The 20,001-nt window shown below is 37.8% G+C and overlaps 1 protein-coding gene across 1 annotated transcript in view; it reads left to right on the top strand.

The window, feature by feature from the left end:
• PRKG2 (protein kinase cGMP-dependent 2) overlaps nucleotides 1-20,001 on the top strand; it is a 93,183-nt gene that overhangs the window by 30,110 nt on the left and 43,072 nt on the right. The window contains exons 4-8 of the mRNA XM_026509882.3: nucleotides 3,118-3,231; nucleotides 4,661-4,766; nucleotides 8,005-8,068; nucleotides 15,275-15,352; nucleotides 17,016-17,110. Of these exons, the coding sequence (XP_026365667.1) occupies nucleotides 3,118-3,231; nucleotides 4,661-4,766; nucleotides 8,005-8,068; nucleotides 15,275-15,352; nucleotides 17,016-17,110 (457 nt within the window). The remainder of the gene's footprint in view (nucleotides 1-3,117; nucleotides 3,232-4,660; nucleotides 4,767-8,004; nucleotides 8,069-15,274; nucleotides 15,353-17,015; nucleotides 17,111-20,001) is intronic.

Genomic DNA, 20,001 nt, shown 5'->3' with positions numbered 1-20,001 from the left:
TGTTTCCTTAGGGCCTTAGGTATGGGGCAGAAGTTGCCTATCCAAAAAAATTAATAAACATTTATTATTCTATTTATACTATATGAAAGATTGTTTTCATATACTTTGATTCTTCAGACATGCTAGTTTCATAAATATTGGTGTTTATTTGCCATAAACATCTTTGTAGACACCCTTGAAATTATACAGTCATTCTCAAGTAATTATTCTACCCAGGAAGTGAATTATAGTCTGAATTTAGCCAGCCTTCTAGTTTTTAGGGACGGACGATCTAGAGCAATTTCCTCCTCTTTCAGCTTTTCTCTTGGCCATTTCACTTCTACTTTAGCAAAACCAGAAGTTCCGACAAGAAAAGGTAGATCATTAACTCAACAAATTTTTTATGGAACCTGCTAGGAAAGGATGAGAAACTCATGTCAGCCCATCTTGTTCCTTGCCAGTGACTCTGATGAAGGGCGAGGGCAGAGAAGAGTTAGAACAGAAGCCAGCATCAATACAGTCATTGAAATCAGGCTACAGCACACATGGCAATGAAAAGTGATCAGTTTCTTCTTTGAATTAATTACGGTGTTATCTAAGCACTGACTTGCCTGATGTAATTGAGCAAATTAATTAAAAATCTCCCCTTATAACATATGGCATGAATAGCCTATAATAATAAAAGCATATTTTGCTTAAACTTTTGATATTCCATATAATTCTTCAGTATTGCACAAGTACCATGAGTCACAGTCAATTAGGAAAAAAACTTGAAATGCATGACGATCCATGATATCAATTCCAACAGTACCACTAAGTGGTTTCAATGGAATAGAATTTAGTTGTAATGAGAAATTATTAAATTTTGTATTATATCTGTAGGATTTGGAGCCAAAACAGAGTTTATTTCTTACAATTTCAGTTCTATCAGCATAAGTATCTTTTGTGTTCCGTCCACGCTGTTTCTCTGGCTGCTGGACCAGTTTCTAGTACAACACGGGTACTCAAACCCAATTTGGTGAATGGATGGCTGGAGAGAGGTGACCCAGAGCTGTTTAGTGGTGAATTAGGAGAAGGAAAGAATAATTCTTCACGGGAAAGAATAACCCCACCATTTTTCTTCCTCTATGAATGTAGGTCTTTTTTGCATAGACTGCGAGGTAAGGTTTTCTTTGCACTTGTTTAAAGGGAAAGGAGAAGAGAATCAGCAGGGCAAAAGAATTGTGAGTTTTCCTGACATGCTGTCTTTCTCTTCCCCCAACTGTTGCTTAGATAAAGATTAATGTCAGGCACTTGTTCTCACTTTCATAAGACTTAACTTTTTTTAGAGCAGTTTTAGGTTTGCAACAAAATTGAGAGGGAGATACAGGGATTTTTCCATACTCTCCTGTCCCCACACATGTGTAGCTTCCGCCATTATCAACATCACTCACCAGAATGGTACTTTTTTTTTCTAACCAGGGATGAACCTCTATTGCTATATCATGAAAGTCCATAATTTATCATAGGGTTCACTCTTGGTGCTGCACCTTCTGTGGGTTTAGGCAAATGTATAATGACATCCATCGTTATAATACCATGCAGACTGTTTTTCACTGCCCTAAAAATTCTCTGTGCTCCACCCGTTCATCTCCCCCAACCCCATCCCTGGCAACCACTAATCTTTTTATTCTCCCCATCATTTTCCCTTTTCTAGAATGTCATCTTGCTGGAATCATAGAGTATGTAGCCCTTTCAGACTGACTTTTCACTTAGTAGTATGCACTTAAGTTTCCTCCCTGTTTTTTCGTGGCTTGATAGCTCCCTTCTTCTAAGCACTGAATAATATCCCGTTGTCTGGATGTACCACAGTCTATCTGTTCATCCACTGAAGGACATCCAGGTCATTTCTAAGTGTTGGCGGTTATAAATAAAGCTGCTATAAACATCTGTGTTCAGGTTTTTGTGTGGATCTGAGTTTTGAACTCCTTTGGGTAAATACTAAGGAGGACAGTTGCTGCATTATATGGTAAGAGTATGTTTAATGTTGTAAGAATTTGCCACACTGTCTTCCAAAGTGACTGTCCCGCTTTGCGCTTCCGTCGGCGATGCAGGAGAGTTCCCGTTGCTCCACGTTTCACTAACATTTAGTGTTATCAGTGTACCAGATTTTTGTCATTTTGCTAGGTGTGTGGTGGCATCTTACTGTTGTTTTGATTTGCATTTCTCTGATGACATATGATGTGGAGCATAGTTTCCTATGTTGATTTGCCATCTGTTTATCTTCCTCGGTGAGTGTCTGTTAAGCTCTGTCACCCATTTTTAAATCAGATTGTTTGTTTTCTTTTTGTTGAGTTGTAAGAGTTCTTTGTGTATTTTGCAAGACATTCTTTTATCAGATGTGTCTTTTGCAAAAATATTTTCTCCCAGTCTGTGGCTTGTCTTCTAATTCCCTTGATACTGTTCTTCTCAAGCACTTTTCTTTGCAACTTCCATTTATTAATTCATTTCAGTGATTGAGGGGTTAGACCACAGTGGAGGCATGGTGAGGTTACTTACCCAAAGTTATACAGCCAATGATTGGACAGAGCCACGCAGTCGGACTGGGCCAGTGCATTCCTCAGTTAGGACAAGGTAGTCCTTCTGTTAATGTGAACAGCTAAGCTGCGTTTTCAAGACATACAGGGATTGTTGTGTCCCTTGCACAAGAGAAATTGTCTTATGTGCTGCATTTTTATGGGGTAGAATGAATTTTAAATACAATACTTGCCATCCACTGCTTCAGGGAAAGATCTTTGTAACAATGATAGTAATATTAACAATAGCTAACACTAATACAGCATTTACTATGTGTTCTAAATTCCCTACCTATATTAACGTATTGAATTCTCACAACAACTGTATGAAGTAAATATTATTAGTAGTCTTCCCATTACTGACAAAAAGCCTCAGGCAAAGTAGGTAACTCTTTCTTTCAAGGTGATCAGCTAATATGGCCAAGTTGCTTTCAGTCTACACTCTCCACCACAATATTATAATGAGAATCATAAGATATCTTGCCGGTATGCTTTGTGTACTTTCTGATTGTCTTATTTTTGTAATTTATGGAATCTAGATGGGTTTTGATTGTTTGTGTTTTTCTTTAATTCTGACTGATAGAGGGCCGACTGGAGGTGTTCCAAGGGGAGAAATTTCTATCATCCATCCCTATGTGGACCACGTTTGGGGAACTAGCCATTTTATACAACTGTACGAGAACTGCCTCTGTGAAAGGTAACAGGGGATGAAATGTTGTATTTTTGAATTGTTGCCCAATGTTTATGACAATCTGAGTCGCTGTTGCCTGCTGAGTATTTTTGTCTCCCGTTGTGCCCCACGTGCTCCTGTTAATAGAAATGCTGTGCTTACAGGACTTATGTTGAAAGTGCTTGTCTAAACAATTCAAATTAAGAGAACCTCTCTGTCAAGTACCTGCACATAAAATATGAAAATGGCTTCATATTACTGAATTATTCCTAATATTTGCTTTAATTGCCACTTCACTTTTTTTTTTTTTTTTTTTTTTTTTTACTGTGTAAACATCTGCCTTTGGCTCATCCAGAATGTTTGCTTTTCATTCTCCATGATGTTCTGATCATATTCTAAACCAGAAAAATTAATGAAACCAAGGAAAATATATAAATATCAAAAGGGATGTGAATTAATTGGTGAGAGTTTTCTTGAGTGACTTTTGGGATTAGTGTAAGGGTTCCTGTTTTTATTGACTTTATTCATGGAAATCTTGGGCAGAATTACTCAGGTGCGTTTCTCAGTGTTTAGGACTGGCTGAAGCATCTCAGAATTGCTGCAGGATTTGATAAAAATGCGGATTCTGGGGCTTCACTCCAAACCCAAATCAGAATCTTTGACACTGGAGCCTAGGGATCTGTATTTTTAACAAGAATGTCAAGATAAATCTAATTCACCCTTAAGTTTGGTAAACCAAAGCTTTGGATTTTGATTTACTTTATAGGCTCTCATTACTTCTTTTTTAAAAAGATTACAATTGTAATTTCATCTAGATCTTTTAGAGCTGCAACTTCTGCTCTTCTTCCTTTTTAGATTTTATTCTTGCTTTCCATGTCTTTCCTATAAAAAAATTGTCTCAAAATCTGTCTTGCATAATCTCTATGAAAATGATTTGTATGCACTTTATACAAAAGTAACCATAGAGATCCTTAAAATATATTGGCTCTCATTAGCTACAATGTCTGAAAAACATAAAAGACATAAAAACATACTCATACACTGAGAGATCTTTAACTTCCAATTATCTACTTGTGAATTCTTCCCTCTCTGATCTAGCTACAAGTTGGCTGGTTTTCTCTTATATCACAGCACAAATCTGAAATACATCCTGATGATGTAGTGTGTAATTAGGAATTGCAAACTAATTTTGATATCATCCTAAGCAAAACATAATTAGAGAGGAAATCTTTTGCTACTCACTTCCAAATCATGGTTCATTTCAAAGCCAAAGATGATTTTATAAAATTACCCACTATTTATGTCACTACTTCCTTCCATTTGCGTGTTAAATAATGCATTTTCCAAGAAATATCATTTTATGAGAATATATGAAAAATTTAATGATTAACATTTTGGAATGTTTTCTTAATGTGGGGCTAAACAATATTTTATTATTTTCTTGATTTTTCTAAAGCTATTACCAATGTTAAAACGTGGGCCCTAGACCGAGAGGTATTCCAGAATATAATGAGAAGGACAGCTCAAGCTAGAGATGAACAGTACAGAAACTTCCTCAGAAGGTAAGGATAACACATTGGTGGAAAGAGCAGAAGATGGTGTAGCCTTATTGTGGATATATTGGTTTTATCACAGTAATTATTTTACTACAGCTTTTCTCATTTAAGCATTTTTCACATGACTAAATCACAGGAACAAAAGTATTCCCTTGCAGTAAATGCTACTTTGTAAAAAAAATTATTTTTAATTCCAGTGAGCCTTGCACACTGATTTATTCCTTTCACTGATTTTGCCCTTGTATTGATAGAGTCATTGTATAGAGTGTAGAAAAACGTGCAAAAAATCCTAAAGTATTCACCTGGGTTGCTCAGTTGACTTTGAAAGACATCCTATAATTTGGAAGTGGATAGCAAAAGACAGTCTTCCTAATAATGCCTTGGTTAGGATAATATCAAACCTAATTTACTTTACTATCTTTAATTACTTTACCTGAGACATTTTTTCTCCTTTGTATAATCACACCATCTTCCAAATTATTATTATTTGTAGCAAATTAACTTGCCAGAAATGCGACTATGCTTGTCATGATGACACAGATCCTTGGAACATATTTTGTGAGCTATTCTGTACTCCCCCCCAAAACTTGGAAGCATCAATTCATAGAGAAACAAACACCTATCTCACTGAAAAAGCCTGTTATGAATATAAAAATATTTTTGGAGACTATAAGTTCTTTATTTAAACTATTTCTGTGTTTCTTTGTGGGAGTTTTGACAATCTCTAAAGCTGTAGTACATACTGTAATGAAATGTTACCTGTGGTAAGTGATAATAATAATAATAATAATAAATTGTAAGCTCTTTTTAATTATAGTGATTTCATCTTGCACAACTAGCCTGCAAAGTCAATGATTTTAGAGCTGAACAGTGCCTAGTATATAGTAAGGACTCAATAAATAGTGAATAAATGCATTGCTAATCAATAGAACATTGTAGGTGTTAAGGGTTCCCCTATAGAATCTTGCTGATTTATCCTCCCAGTTTTAACACTGGCTCCTGGCAAAGAGCTGCAGTAACAAGAAGCAGGTACCTTACCGAAATGCCAACCAACGCCTCTGCTAACGTGTTGTGGGGTCTACCTGAGTCTAGGTAATCTAAAAATTCCAGCATCTGAGCAACACAGGTCAGCACTAAAAGCTCATGAGCTACACTCATACAAGGGCCAAGAGGGGATAACTAAATCAGCCAGTGCTCTGTGAGATAAAACTTGAGCCACCAGGCATTGCATTTCATTCCCTTGGAGTCTAGAGTGTTCTGTCTTAGTAGAAGGAGCTCGGAGAATTTACTGGTGCATACACCTTCTTTCCTTTTGTCTTCCTTTTGTTATCTCCTTCATGCATCCATCTATCAAATACCCAGTGCCAGCCCCTAAACGTTGGGGATTCAGTGACGATCCAGATAAACCTTATCTCTTTCTTTATAGAAGGGAAACAGACTAAAGATTCTTCCTCATATCAATTTCCTCACTAATCCCCAAGGGTGACAGGTTTACAGGAGAGAATTTTCACTAACATTATAGATCCCAGTGCAGACCAGAAGCAGAACCTTCGCAAGGAGCGTATGTTAATCAATGGCAAGTTCTGGTTACCTTTTACCTTTTCCTTCACAGGAAGGTAGATTAGAGAAAGACGTTTCACTTGGTTTCATAATACACAGTAAGGTCTTTCCCCATGTACATCTTTTTGTTATGAAGTATGTGATATATGTATAAAAGGTATATAGTACATATGTAAGTTATAAAACACGATAACAAAATGAGTGTCATCAAGCTACTTACTGCCCAACCTAAGAATTGGAACATTAACAACTTTGATTGGTGTTCTCACGTGCTCCCCCATTCACTTCCCAGCCCCCCACGTGCCCCTTCTTGGGAGTGGTCTGTATTCTGAAGCTTAGTAGTCATTCCTTGGTATTCTTCATTACTTTGCCTATAGCTTGATTTAACTTACCGTGACTCAGTTTTTTACTCATTATTTTTTCCTATTTCATCCATCTGGTTAGTTCAGCCATTTCTCCTGTTGTAGAATTTGATCATCTGACTCTACTCCAGTGTGTTTAGCTGTTCTCTAATTGGGGCATGCTCTAGTGTTTTGAAATTACAAAGGATTCCGTTGACAACATTCTTATCGACATCTGCTGCCTGCGTGCCTCCCTGTGCACACGTGCAAGGGTCAGTCTAGAGCTAGCTATCTTTTCAAAAATTAGATCCAATCATGTATTTTGGGAGTAGCATCATTTTTTCCCTTAGAGGTGTCAAATTTTAGATGGTATGAAAGAAGTATTTATCTTCTGGAAATTATATCAACAGTCCTGAGTAAAAGTGGGTAAGGTAGAAGAGAAATTTCTCTAAAAGAATAATTTTATCATTTGACTGGTTAATCACACTGAGTGGAATTGCTGATTTTTTAAAAAATATTTTATTTATTTTTTGAGAGAGTGTGAACACCAGCGAGGGGGAAGGGCAGAGCGAGAGGGAGAAGCAGACTCCCCACTGAGCAGGGAGCCCAGTGGATGACGATGGATGATGGATGATTACCTGGGGCTTGAACCCTGGACCCTGGGATCCTGACCTGAGCTAAAGCCAGACACTTAACCACCTGAGCCACCCAGGCACCCCTGATTTTTTTTTTCAAATAGTTAACTTCCAGTATTCTATTTCATTCTCTGAGTATCATTATTATCTGTAAAAATGTTCCTATTACATGCCCCTGGTTACTATTAATTTTAAAAGACAGTACAGTATGAATAATAATCAAAGATCATTTCCATGCTAATTCCTACATTCCCCCCTGGATTCAGCCTTTACTTAATTACAAGGATTCAGATGAAGATCTGATCCTCTTCTGGGGGCAGAGCTCCTCACTCATGCTAAAAAAAGAGATACTGAGATGTGGAGGGAAACACATTTCTGGATGTGATTCACTCTGAAAACCAACAACAAATATAAAGTGTTTCTTTTTTTTCCCCAAACAGACAAAACTTGACTTTTTTCTATTTAAGGCATCTTATTATTTTTATTTATTTGCCTATGATAAATATCTGTGACTAATGTGGTTTTATAATTTCAGTGCATTTGAAATTCAGTTATTTATGTGCGTTATATTTTGGAGGTTAACTTTGGAAAAACTGAAGTGCATTATATTTTTTTTAGAGGCAGGTAAAGTTTTTTTGAACTACATATAGGTGCATATTTTTGGTTTAATTCAGGAAGATAACTAAAGGTTTCTTTTTAATTTTGAAGTGTATCCTTGCTGAAGAATTTACCTGAAGAAAAACTAACCAAGATCATTGACTGCTTGGAAGTGGTAAGAAATTTTAAAGGAAAAAGTATAATTCATTAAAAGACTGTAGAATCTAGTTGCTATTAGCACTGTAAACGAATAACAAGGAAACTATGGTAGGTCGCCAGTCTGTAGAGACCAAGAGCCTTTCTCTGTTGTGAAAAACCTCAGACCACCTCACATGGAACTGAGGGGCTGGGATGGATTTAGGCAACTCTACCGGAATGTATAAAAGGAAATTGGATTTGCATGTGTAAAGTGACATCTGATTTATATACTTTAATCTTTTTGGTATATTTTATAAAACTAATCTGCCTTACTCAAGAGGCATTTGATTTTCTGCAGTTAACATCACAATCCCATGTAGAGTTTTCCCAGTATAAAGCAGTCAGCGATGCTTAATTAGGTAATGGAGTAGAGAAGGATATATTGGAGCTTGTGGGAACAGCCCTTTGAATCAGGCTATGAAACAACTCCGTACTTGAAAACTCAACACCATGAAAAGACATTTAAAAACCCTTGCATTTAAGGAGCACTTTACCTATTTTAACATCCAGGGGAAAACAGCATATTGGAATGTGTTCAGAAACTCATATGAGGCATCACCCAGATGGTTGGTTCTAGTCCAAGTATAGTCAAGTCTTTTTGTGAATAAAGCTTTTATAACACGAACCTTGGATTCTAATGATACGCGTTCTTTGAAAACCTCTTCAGATTTCAGAGATTAAAATTCAACACAAGTAATTTCTCTCTGATTTGGGCGGGGGAGTCAATTTCATTGAAACCAAAATGGCTTTTACGGAATTAAGGGAGGTAAGGAGTAGTCAAGAAGTCACATGCCGACTTGAAGCTTTTATAAAGCTGTTCTCAGTGGGAGATACGAAAATCCCTGCAAGGCTGATTGTTGACAGATTCATGCCTCTGTCAATCACAATATACAATGTAAACTAATATCTGTTGAGAAGGAGCACTGACCATTTTATCCTTAAGTGTAAGTGACACCAGTAATGTTTCCATTTACAATTCGTGGAACCTATCCAGCAGTTTATCAAGGACAGGTCATGATGACACAGTGCCTGGCCTTGTGTCCCCAGAGTGTTCAGATATGGAGTCATTTTCAAGAGGACTGCTTGCCCTGCATCTGTTGGGATTTTCCCAATGTAACATAACTCCAATCACAGATGTTACAAATTAATAATTCATCCTAATTTCTGAGAGTGTGTGTGTTTTAAAGCTAGAGTAGCCCTATATTTTTTTTTGTTAACTGAGGAAATCTGTTTTTAATATAATACTAATAGAGTAGATTCACCAGAGGGGAATTCCATGCTGACAGCAAATATTAAAATTTAGTATCATTAAAAATAAATGGTAAATTAGACATATTTATTGCAGCCACAGGCAATAGTTACAGAATATATAGATGGGGGCGCAAATCCAGTATTAATTAACACACAATTTGAGTTTGAAAGTTCTCATCTTTTAAAATGCCCTAGAAAGGCTTTATTATATCTCAGCATTTGCAGACAGCAGCACAGTTTATAAAGGGCCCTTTATTCATACCTGGCAAACAAATGTGTCTCCATAGCGTGTGAAAATTCTCAAATGCAAAAGTGATTAACAAGGGAGTAATGGGATCTATTTAGCACTAAGAAAAGCACATAATTTACCAGCATAGCTCGGACTAATGACCCATCAACAGGGTCCTGACAACAGCCAATCACTAATGCATTGGAGTTATAACAGAACGCCTGCTGAGTTCCAGGACCAGCTGTCCCACAAACTGGCTCCATAATCTTTGAGAAAAACAGGCTGAATCTGGCATGGTGTTTAGGAATTGATTTGGGAGGTTTTTAATTTTTGTGTGGGGGTGGGGAGGAGATATCAGAATTTCCCGTCACTAACCTGTTGATCTGGAGTGTTTGTGAAGCCTTTGACTCCTGCATCTAGACCAATGGCTCCAAGTGTTCAGTATTCCGGTAGCATTTCTTGCTTTCGCTTAACTCACCCAGAACACTCGGTTCTAGAGGCAGACATCACCTTTAAGCCTCTTCTTGTGTTCTGACGGGAAAGCAGCACCAACACATTCAAGAGTTAGCTAGTGAGCCTCATGAAGCATGATGGAGATTCTGAATGCAGTGTTAGTGTTAATGGTAATGAAAATGATCGTGTGAATTGTGCCGTTGTGCAGTACGGAGCACAAAAGTGGGCAGAGTTTCTGTTCCCACACACAGGAAGCATGGGATTTGACAGTGGTTGACCAAAACGTCACCTCACTCTTTGTTACAGAGCTTTGGTACATGACCCAGTGACCCTCTACCCTGTGACTCTGACGTGCCATCTTTCATGAAAGTGGAGGTGTAGTAGGAGTGGGGTAGGGGTGGGGTCCTGTGGAAGGTTGTTGCCCTGACCCACATCACCTGTGGTGCTGCTTGAAAGCCAGGTTCCCAGGCACCACCTCGCACTTACTGAATTCGAAACCCTGGGGTACCGGCCCAGAAATATACACTTCAACATTTGATGCGACTCTTAAGCTTATTAGAGTTTGAGAAGCACTAATTTAAAGTTATGAATAGAATACATATAGAGTTTGCCATAGTCTATCTCTTTATTCAGGAATTTTCCATTTTTCATAATTTTTTAAAAATCTTGTTTTCTTTCTTACAGTTCCTGCTAACACCTGCATAAACCAGAGGGTTTTCTCATTTTAATGATTACATTGAGAGTCATAAGAAAGTTGAGATAATTGTGGATTTTGCCTGTTTGTGGACCTGTTAGCTAAAGGTGGGGGCAGCTGGGTGTCATAGAAAGTTCACTAGTCCAACGTGTGGAGATTAGTGTTTATGGTCAAGCTTCTGTCACTAACAGCTGTCAAGTAATTCCTGTAGGCAGTAGGGTTTCCTCCTCTACAAAGAAAGGGTGTGTCGGCCAGATCTCTACAGGTTCTTTCAACGTTTCAGTTACAGAGTTCTAAACAGTCGGTTCACCCAAGTTAGAGGAATTTCTGTTGGCTTTCATTTTGTAGGCTCTAGTTCCTTAGAAATAAGCGATCAGATACTAAATTTTGCCTGAATGGTTGATGAGGGTCCCCCTGCTTTAAAATTTCTAAGGTGTTTTAACTATCATACTTATCATACTTGGGCAAACAAAAAATTGTTGGTAACAACAATTTTAATTGTATACAGTTTTTTAAACAACAAACTTGGGTGCATAGTCACACAATTCCAGGAGTGGGGACGTGTGTGTGTGTGTGTGTGTGTGTGTGTTGTACATCTGATTGTTTATCATCAGGACTTCTTTGTTTTTTTTTTTAAAGATTTTTTATTTATTCATTTGACAGAGATAGAGACAGCCAGCAAGAGAGGGAACACAAGCAGGGGGAGTGGGAGAGGAAGAAGCAGGCTCATAGCGGAGGAGCCTGATGTAGGGCTCGATCCCATAACGTCAGGATCACGCCCTGAGCCGAAGGCAGACACTTAACCGCTGTGCCACCCAGGCGCCCCATCAGTACTTCTTTGTAATGAAGATTTCTAGCCACACATTAAAGATTTTAAGGGCGCTATGGCCTTGCTTCTTGGTCTTTGTCCTCCCTCACCTTGAGGGAGGCATTCAGGCTCTAGTTAGAGGCATTCAGGCGCTAACATTTTCTAGGTATCACAGAATGAGCATTTTCTGTACAGCAAAAAACTCTTTGTATCTTTAGCTACTACTGTTTGTATAGTTTTCTTCTGACCTCTACCTCTCAGTCTGCCCCGGGATTGATTCCCTTAGTTTCTCCCTCTTGCTAACACCAAGTAACTACTCTCAGGGGTTCCGCACATCTTCTTTTAAGATATGTTTTTCAGACTCCGGGTCACAACTCATTAGTAGATCAGGAAATTAATTTGGAGGAACATTTTTTAAAAATTTCAGAGTAGTAAGTATAAGGATTAGTTAAATACGTTTTCGTTTTATATACATGTCTATGTGTGCGGATGCTTGCATAGATGTAGTTGGATGCATATGTAAAATGTATTTTTTACCGTAAGTCCGAGTAAAAAATGCTTGAAAATCATTGCTCCAGAGGTTAGGGTCTATGGCTTCTTGGTCCTATAAGGGCCCCCTTTGCAATGTAACCACAGGACAATAACCACACTGTTTGCATTTCTCTTTTTGGTCTTGGCGACCACCCTGGCTAGACTGGCTGCACTCCCCAGTTGGCAAACACTGGCCAGTCTAGCATCATAGCCTGTACTTACCACTGTGTATTTTTGGTCTGACCTACATCCACAGCCTTTTCTGATCTGTGAAGTTACTGTCAACACACTGGGAGGTATTATTTATCTTCCTCCCGTGGTTTTGGGTGACAAAGAACCATCCCTCGGAAAAATACCACTAGGAAGTTTGCCCCTCAGGAAACAATAAAGCTCTTTCTCAGTGCTCCCTTTCAAGCTTACCTGTAGCGTCTCTGACGGACAGGAATGAAAGCCGCACATCCGCACACACCGAAGGCTTTATAATCACTGAAGAACAGCTACCAGCACTTTGGAAATTCTCCACGTTCGTTCTGTTCCATGTGGGTAGTGGGGACTGAGATTGGGGTGGGAACGGGAGAGACTATAGAGCAGACTGTCTGAAACGGGGACAGCTAACAGGACACCAGCCGTCCCAGTGAGAGAGAATTGAACGGTAGCGGCGTCATGGAAATGCTCAACTGTGGAGTGGGGTCACTCACTTAAACACCAAGGCTCAGCGTCATCTCAACTGTAAAATTGAGCTTGTATGTGGCGAAGGTTTGTGATAAAGCTAAAATGAGAGAGAATAGAGAATTGGAGTAAGCAAACTGGGATACCAGAAACTCAAAATACCATTTTCCAAACAAAGTAGAGGTTTGTCTCTTGCTCACATAGCAGCCCAGGGAGGATAGTGTCAGGTAGCTGCACGGAGCCATTTGGGAACTCAGGCTAAGGCCTAGAGGATCCCTCTGCCGAGATCTCTCTATGAAGACATGCCTGAAACAGCTCATGGACCTGGCCGGGAGGTGGCATGCAGCACTTCAGCTCAGGTTCTTTGAGCTAGAAGTCAATCACATGCGGCAGCTCACAGGGAGGCTGGGGAGTGCAATCAACCTGGACAGCCATGTGTACTGTGGAAGGCTTGGATGCCCAGCTCACGGGCTCTTCACAGGAATTCAGGGTCACCGGGTGCCTAGTGTTTATCAAATGTGCTATCAGATGCCTTAGCTACGCTACCCAACATTCGGTGTGGTAGGTCATGCCATTGTAATTCTATAGAAAAGTAAACAGAGGCCCAGAAAATTTAAGTAATGGTTAAGCAAACCATAATGATCTCCCTCTACAACATGGCAATCATTAATTATTTACTATATTTCAGGTGTCTTATTGCATGTGGTAGCAGAATGGACCCCCCCCCCCCAAATGTCCCAGACCCTAATCCCCGAAATGTATGAATATGTTACGTTACATGGCCAAAGAGACGGGGCAGATGTAATTAAGGTTCAGGACCTTAAAATAAGGAGATCATCCTGGATTTTCTAGGAGGGATGAATATAATGACATGAGCCCTTAAACAGAGAATTTTCTCTGCCTGGAGTCAGAGAGATGCAGCAGAAGTGGAAGTCAGGGAGCTTTCAAGTCTAAGCAGAATTTGATGAGCCATTGTTGGTTATGAAGCATGGGGCTCTGTGCGAGAACCTCAGAGAGGTCTCTAGGAACTAAGGGGCTGACAGCCAGCTTGGAAATGAGACCTCATCCTAGAAACTGAATTCTGCCAACAACCTGATTATGCTTGAAAGTGGCTTTTTCCCCAGAGCCTGCAGGAGGGAACACAGCCTGCCAGACGCTTTGAGTTCAGTCTTGGGAGACCCTTCCAGAAATATCCAGGTGACCCTGGATTTTTTGACACACAGAAACTGTGAGATAATAAACGGGTGTTGTTTGAAGCCACTAAGAAATGTATGGTTATTTGCTACAGCAGCAATAGTAAACTAACGTGCTTCTCTAAATCTTTGAAGGTAAATGTTCTTATTTGAACTTTATGGGTTGTTCGATGTGAAATTCAAAGCAGAACTGGGATTTGAATCTAGATCTGTTTGGCTTCCAAGTATTTTCTCCCCTAAGATATTACGCTCCTTTCCATGAGATGTTGAAATGTCTTATAAAATATACATGGTGCTCTGTAAATAAAGGGTATGTTTATTCATATTAGCAGTCATATTTATTTCAAGAATGTAAATAGGTTTGAAGTGTAAGTGACCAAAAAGGCTATTGAAATACAGCAGACACAAAAGTAGTTTTGTTTGGATTTTATTTTCAAATCTAAAAGAAAAATAAGAGAGAGCTATTATGTTGTTAATTATGCCTTGTTAAATAAATTAAACAGGCCCATTTTTATTTGTATAAATAATTAAGAGATCCGTTTTGGTTCTCTGACTTTGAGACAATGTTAAAGTGAAGTAGATGTGGACGGTTTAATCCATCTTTTGTTTTCTGAGAGACCGAATTGGTCTTTCGGTCTGACAAATGGATGAATTACTTTTCCCTGCCCAAGAATTCTCTGATTACAGGCACCTATATGAGGGAAACAAAGAAATAAGTGACAACTTGAGATTTCAGCAGGAAAAACCTACATGGGAGAACAGAATTTACATATGAAAAATTCTAAAGTTGATCTTTTATGATGATAAATTTTTAAAAAGAATCCCTATGAAAGGGCTACTTGCTATGTAGGTAGAATTTTCCCAGCCTTTGTCCTCAAGGAATTAGAAATTGAGGATGATATTCCTATTGTCCACTGGGGCTAATCTTTTCACTGTATTAGATAATCTTTTCCTAAACTCTAGACCCAGTTTCAGACTATTACAGATCACTGAACAGCTCGTATTTGGATTATTCAGGTGAAAGCTCCCCTGTATATCAGTTTGTTTGATATATATTATTGCTTTGCTCTCATTTCTCTTCATGTTCTTTAGTCTCCATGCCGGAAAGTCAGTCTTTCAGGTGAATTTTCTCTGGGAAAGATAAACATAAGCACACGTAATAAAGCAAAAGTCTCCTTACTTTTTCTACAGCTTATGACTGCAAAGTTCAAGAAGATTACAGTGGACAGTAACAACAAATAAAAGACACAGACATGGAATGTTCATTTCAAAGACACGTGGAGTTTGATGTCATTCATGCCTTCATCTATATGTCTCCACAGGATTTGACCTTTCTTTCTCTCTCATCCCAATAGGAATACTATGACAAAGGAGATTACATTATTAGAGAGGGCGAGGAAGGAAGTACCTTCTTCATCTTAGCAAAAGGAAAGGTAAATATTAATCAAAGCTTACATAAAGTAAATCAAAAAGTCGGTTCCCATTAGTTGGCCATAAACGCAGCGGTGCTCTGCATTGAACGTCTGCGTCAAACAGGTGAAGGAGCTTCTGCTCAGAAGGGTCCTGGGGGGTTTTGTCTGAGCACTGGGTTTGGGGGCACAAGAGACCTGTGTTGGGTTCTAGCTGAGACAGTAACTTCTTAGTGACCCTAGCTAGGTTGCTTGACTTTCTTTGGACCTCTTTCATTGTGCATAAAATAACTGGATTCTTTCTAAGATCCCTTTTATCTGTGACTCTCAATCAGCCCAAGGGTCCAAGATCAGGGCTGGAAAATTTTTCCATCCAACGGAGGTGTGGGGAGAATGAACTCGGCAGTTGCGGACAGCAGTGGCCAGGCATGAAGCTATAGCACGATATGGCTCCAAACTTCAATTCATATATCATAGCTCAAGTTGGTTTTAATACTGATGAAAATTTTATGCCAGTATATATACAATAGATCTTTTTCTTTACTTAAATTTTGAGTGGATAACATGTTACCAATTGTTCCTATGTTGACTCTCTACAATGTTCCTCAGAGATAAAAGGCGTTACTGAAATATTGAATGACAGAGTGAAACTTGAGCACCTATGTCTATAACCTGTCTGGACTTTACAGATGTTCTTCCTTCCATGGAAGAGTTTGTCATCAGAGAGTCAGGCACTGCCCTTTGTAAACTGACTTGTGGTTGAACCTTGACCTGGGCACCCAGTGAAGAGCAACAAGATTAACAAAATAGTTTCAAACCTCAGAAACTCTTCAACACTCAGAAACACTTTTTATCATTTCTCCCCAACCTGGACCCCATGCTTTGAAAGCATTCTGACTAATAAACAAATTACATTTATTGTTTTTTTAAATTTTAGTTCATTGGGACTTCCATAAATCCTAATCAGAATGTCTAATCAACACGAAGCAAACCTCATTATCATGTTGAATTGGCGTAATTCTAGCCACAAACAAGGAATATTGAAGTTTTTGTTTGGTTCTGCCATGGGAATTCTTAAACTCTCATGGGCCATGGATCACACTGAGACTCCCATGAAAGTTATGACCCTTCTCCATATCCACATTTTGCATCCAGTTTTTAGAGGATTCAACAAGTCAATCATGGACTCCACAATGTTGAATTTACAGGATTCAACAAGTCAATCATGGACACTGGATTCAAAACTCCTGACACTTAGCCTTATTCTTGATTAATTTGTTAACTCTCTTTCGATTTTGAAATAATAGAAGTTCCCACAGGACCATTACCATTTGCCTTAAATATACCTAGGAAAGAATCGCTGGATTCACATAAAAAATTTTAACTTTGAGAGGTAGGATTTGAATGGAGACTCTTTCTCTTACAGATGGGGAGTCATTTGGTTGTGTTAAATCACAGGATTTTGTTGTCCCTCCAAATGAGTTATTCCTAAGCGGATTCCTAAGGATTTTGTTGTCCCTCCAAATGAGTTGACTAACTACCTCAAAGTCAAAGCAAAGGCTTGTCTATTTCCTTATTTCAGTCAAATTTTTATTGATCCAAAGGGTCTGGTTGAATGGATATGTGTTCAGATTCTCATTTTTTCTTCTTTTTTTCTCTCTCTTTTTAATTGCTTAACCTCATTTAGGTAAAAGTCACCCAGAGCACAGAGGGCCATGATCAACCCCAACTGATAAAAACATTGCAGAAAGGAGAATACTTTGGAGAAAAAGCTCTTATCAGGTAAATCCATAAATTTCTGTACCATACTTAAATAATTCTTTGATTGCTTTCATGTGAAACTACTCGTTTAGAGATGTCAAATTGGGCTACCAAATTAATGTCAGCAAACATTCAGGAATTAAACAAAAATTTTAAGCTGAATGCTAAAAATTTCATTGTTATGCACGAAATAACTGGACTAATTTTGCACGGAAAAGAATTGGGGAAGGCTTAAGTTTGCTAGTGAAAAATAAAATTGGTGTTCTATTAGAATCTAGTTGAAAAGAGAGTCAGAGAAAGAGATTAAAGACCTGAGAATTATAATTTTCCTTTAAGAACAAGTTTTTATATTCCCAAGGTTTGAAATATTGCCGTTTTCCCCTTCTTAAAAAGTTATCAAATAATGTTGTGTGCTTTAAATCATATTACATATTTTACATATTTTATGTGCTTTAAAACCATTATGCCAAAAGCAATATTTTCTTAAGAAGTTTTATCAGTTCATTTTGCAAGTTTTAGAAACAACTCAAAATAGTGTGTATGAAACTTCTACCTGAACCTTTGGTCTTTTGAGGAATGAGTTTATCTACTCTTGATTTAACTTACAGAAGAAATATTTATAAAGATCAATCAAATGTCTCAGGAGACACTGTACTTCCTGGGACCCGGAAACAACCTCAAGTCTAAAAAACAACATTTACTTAAATATAAATAACTTTATAAAAGATCAAATTAGAGTTTTGAATCGCTTCTCGGCCTTTTGGGTACAAGCAAGTGTAGAGTTTTGAGCAATACTTTTTTTGGAGTTACATGTTTTTAAATAACTACTTGAAATGAGTTAAGACATCACTTAAATTTGATGTTATTCCTAAGCGGTTTTTATGTCAAATCTCTGCTTATAGAAACGAGTGTTATTTATGTTCGTTTTCTTCCTTTTACATTTTTGTCATGAAGCCTGGTTCTGCTGATTTGTATGTGATGATAATATTAAGTATTGAGCAAAGAAAAAGTGTTCATAAATTACTGGAAGACAAATTTGATTATTTAAAAATTATAAAGCTCTTATTTTTAAAGGAAAAACTATTTAAACTTAAAAAGTTAGATCATTGTTATTTTGTAAACAATTTAAAAATGGAATTTAAAGACAAGCTAAAATGTTCTTTCTCATTTTCTAGCTCGTAATTAACTTGTTTCAGTAACAGAGAAATTTTCCTTTTTGATTTTTTTGGTGCGACAATATGAATAGATTCATGTAATATAATTATGTAATATTATTATTCAAAACTTCAATGTATTTGTTCTTAACATTGCTAGATTATTTTTCTCATACCCCCAAACAAAAAAACTAAGTTTGAAAGTGCAGGGAACTTTGCAAATGCACCATAGGGTCAAAATAGCTCTTGAAAGGAAATACGCTGTCTGATTTTGCTGGATCTGAAATAATTTATGCTTTATGTCACAGCTAGCCAATTACAGTGTTTTCCCATGAGAAACATGGGAATTTATATTTAATATACAAACCCAACTCCCCAGGCATTTGGAAGCATAAAGCTAAAATCAAGGAAAAGGAGCATTGGATACAAATACTTCTACATTTTTGTGCATTTCTTTGCTATCAGTTTTTAGGGCCACTGGTGGTGACTCAATATTCCTTATAGTCTGTGTATTCCCGGGACTTGACATTAATTAGTCCCAGGAGTTCTTGCAACATTTTATGTGCAAAAATAGATCGATGGCACTTACACAGTTATTATGAAAGAAACATGTGTATTTATAAACCCTAATATTTATAAAGTGTTTGCAGAGAACATTCCTAGTCAGTCTTGTCACTGACAAGTGAAACAGATGTCATACCTTTGTTTTTGTGAACTCACAAATCAGATTGGCTCATATCGAAGATCATATGTCTATGCATATGTATGTGTATATGTGTATCTATCTCTACATATAGATACAGATGTCTACACACATACAAGTTGAGTACAGACTACCCAGCTCCCGGCTCAAAAGCTCATCAAGCTGGAATGTTTTCACTAATGTCTTCTAGCAAGGACCCTGTAAATTTGGGAGGATCTATGGGTTATATCAGAAGGACTCTTGATGTCAGCTATATGGATAAGGGACTTCTTTGGAATGAGAAATGGGTCTCCCAGTTTTTTCCTATCCCATCACTAAGGGAAGAAGAAGGAACTATATATACTTTGTGTGATGCCATTTTGGATGAAGTTGCTTAGAGCGGTCTCAATATGCTTGTTCTTCCCAGTTACCTTAAATGAATCTCACAACACTGGGTACCATATGGGTGTACCACTTTCCAGAGTCTTTAGTTTGTAACTAATGAGGGAGGAAACTAATATAAATAAGGGTCTCTAAAGAAATACTTTAACCAATGCTTGGCCTATTGGTATTCCTTAGGTCATTAAATTCACCATCATTAGATCATATGCCATAAATCATTGTATCTAGGATATCAGATGTAAGATGCACCAATTATATTATGTACCCTTGAGCAAGAAAGACAATGCTATTAATTACACTATATTCATCATCAATTGTAGGACATGCTCTGATTTCAGAGATTTTAGTGGAAAATGTACATCTTAGACTTTATGAACTTAAAGTATTTTAGTGTTTATTTAAATCATTGGCTGATATGGTACTCGAAACACTTTCTTTGGGCTTTATTCTTGATTGGTTTTTTATTATATGTTAATTACTTGAATGTTTTCCCAGTAAATTTTTTTGATCCGTTAATTTCTGTTTTGGCTGCTTATTAATTAGCAATTCCCATTTGATCACAGGTGAGGTATTTTATTTTGGCTGACACAAAGCCCCGAAGGAGACTCCATAGACAGTCACAGTCACTGATTCCTCTCTGTTCCCAGTGCAATTATCTTCTTGTCTGAATTCCT

Source organism: Ursus arctos, unplaced genomic scaffold, assembly GCF_023065955.2.
Source record: "Ursus arctos isolate Adak ecotype North America unplaced genomic scaffold, UrsArc2.0 scaffold_9, whole genome shotgun sequence".
In the NCBI taxonomy this organism is placed as follows: domain Eukaryota; kingdom Metazoa; phylum Chordata; class Mammalia; order Carnivora; family Ursidae; genus Ursus; species Ursus arctos.
This window is presented reverse-complemented; position numbering and strand designations above follow the sequence as displayed.